The following is a 681-nucleotide window of genomic DNA, read 5'->3' as shown; positions in this document are numbered from 1 at the left end:
TCAAATAAAAGCATTTATTTTTAATTATTTTTATTTTTTCATATACTTTTTTTGTAAAAACACTTTTTGGAGGGGTTTTTATTTCGCGGAAATTTTTTTGGATGTTAGATTCGCATTTAAGCGGAAATAATTATTTCATACAAAAAAATAATTTTTTGTGGATTTCTTAGTTGCATTTGAATCGGAACATGGGTAGCAACGGAGTTAAGACACCAATTTTTTGAGTGGTTCTATACTTTTGTGGAGCACTGTATACTAAGTTTCAATTATTTACCCTCTTATACGAATGACAAAAGCCAATTTTGGTTCAGCAGGAACATAGAAATTCCCTTGATTTCTTGCAATTCTTTTTAAACGAATTTCATCTCTATCCATTCTTCTATATTCTCGAATATACTGTTCAGCTTTTTTAAATATCTGAACTCTCTTTTGCTTGAACAACTGAAATTAAATAGTAAATTGTAAGTAATAAATTATTTTTCCTTTCAAAAATAATTCACAATCTGCAAAATTAATAAGAAAACTATCATTTTAAACCTTCAATTTATATTTTTTTTAGTAGCAATTTAATGAATATATATTAGTGATGCCATGAATAGTGATTTTGCCGAATACCAAATACCGAACATTCGGCTACGCTCTTGGCCGAAGCGCCGAATATTCGGCGGCCGAATGTTCGGC

General features: G+C 29.5%; 1 protein-coding gene across 1 annotated transcript in view; it reads right to left on the bottom strand.

The window, feature by feature from the left end:
* Positions 1-459, bottom strand: part of LOC111615405 (60S ribosomal protein L7-like) — a 25817-nt gene extending 25358 nt beyond the window's left edge. Inside the window, exon 1 of the mRNA XM_023356821.1 lies at positions 275-459. Coding sequence (XP_023212589.1) covers positions 275-375 — 101 coding nt within the window. The 5' untranslated portion in view covers positions 376-459. The remainder of the gene's footprint in view (positions 1-274) is intronic.
* Positions 460-681: the final 222 nt, after the last annotated feature.

Source organism: Centruroides sculpturatus, unplaced genomic scaffold (genome assembly GCF_000671375.1).
Source record: "Centruroides sculpturatus isolate CEXI.00-Female unplaced genomic scaffold, Cexi_2.0 scaffold2273, whole genome shotgun sequence".
NCBI classification, from domain to species: domain Eukaryota; kingdom Metazoa; phylum Arthropoda; class Arachnida; order Scorpiones; family Buthidae; genus Centruroides; species Centruroides sculpturatus.
This window is presented reverse-complemented; position numbering and strand designations above follow the sequence as displayed.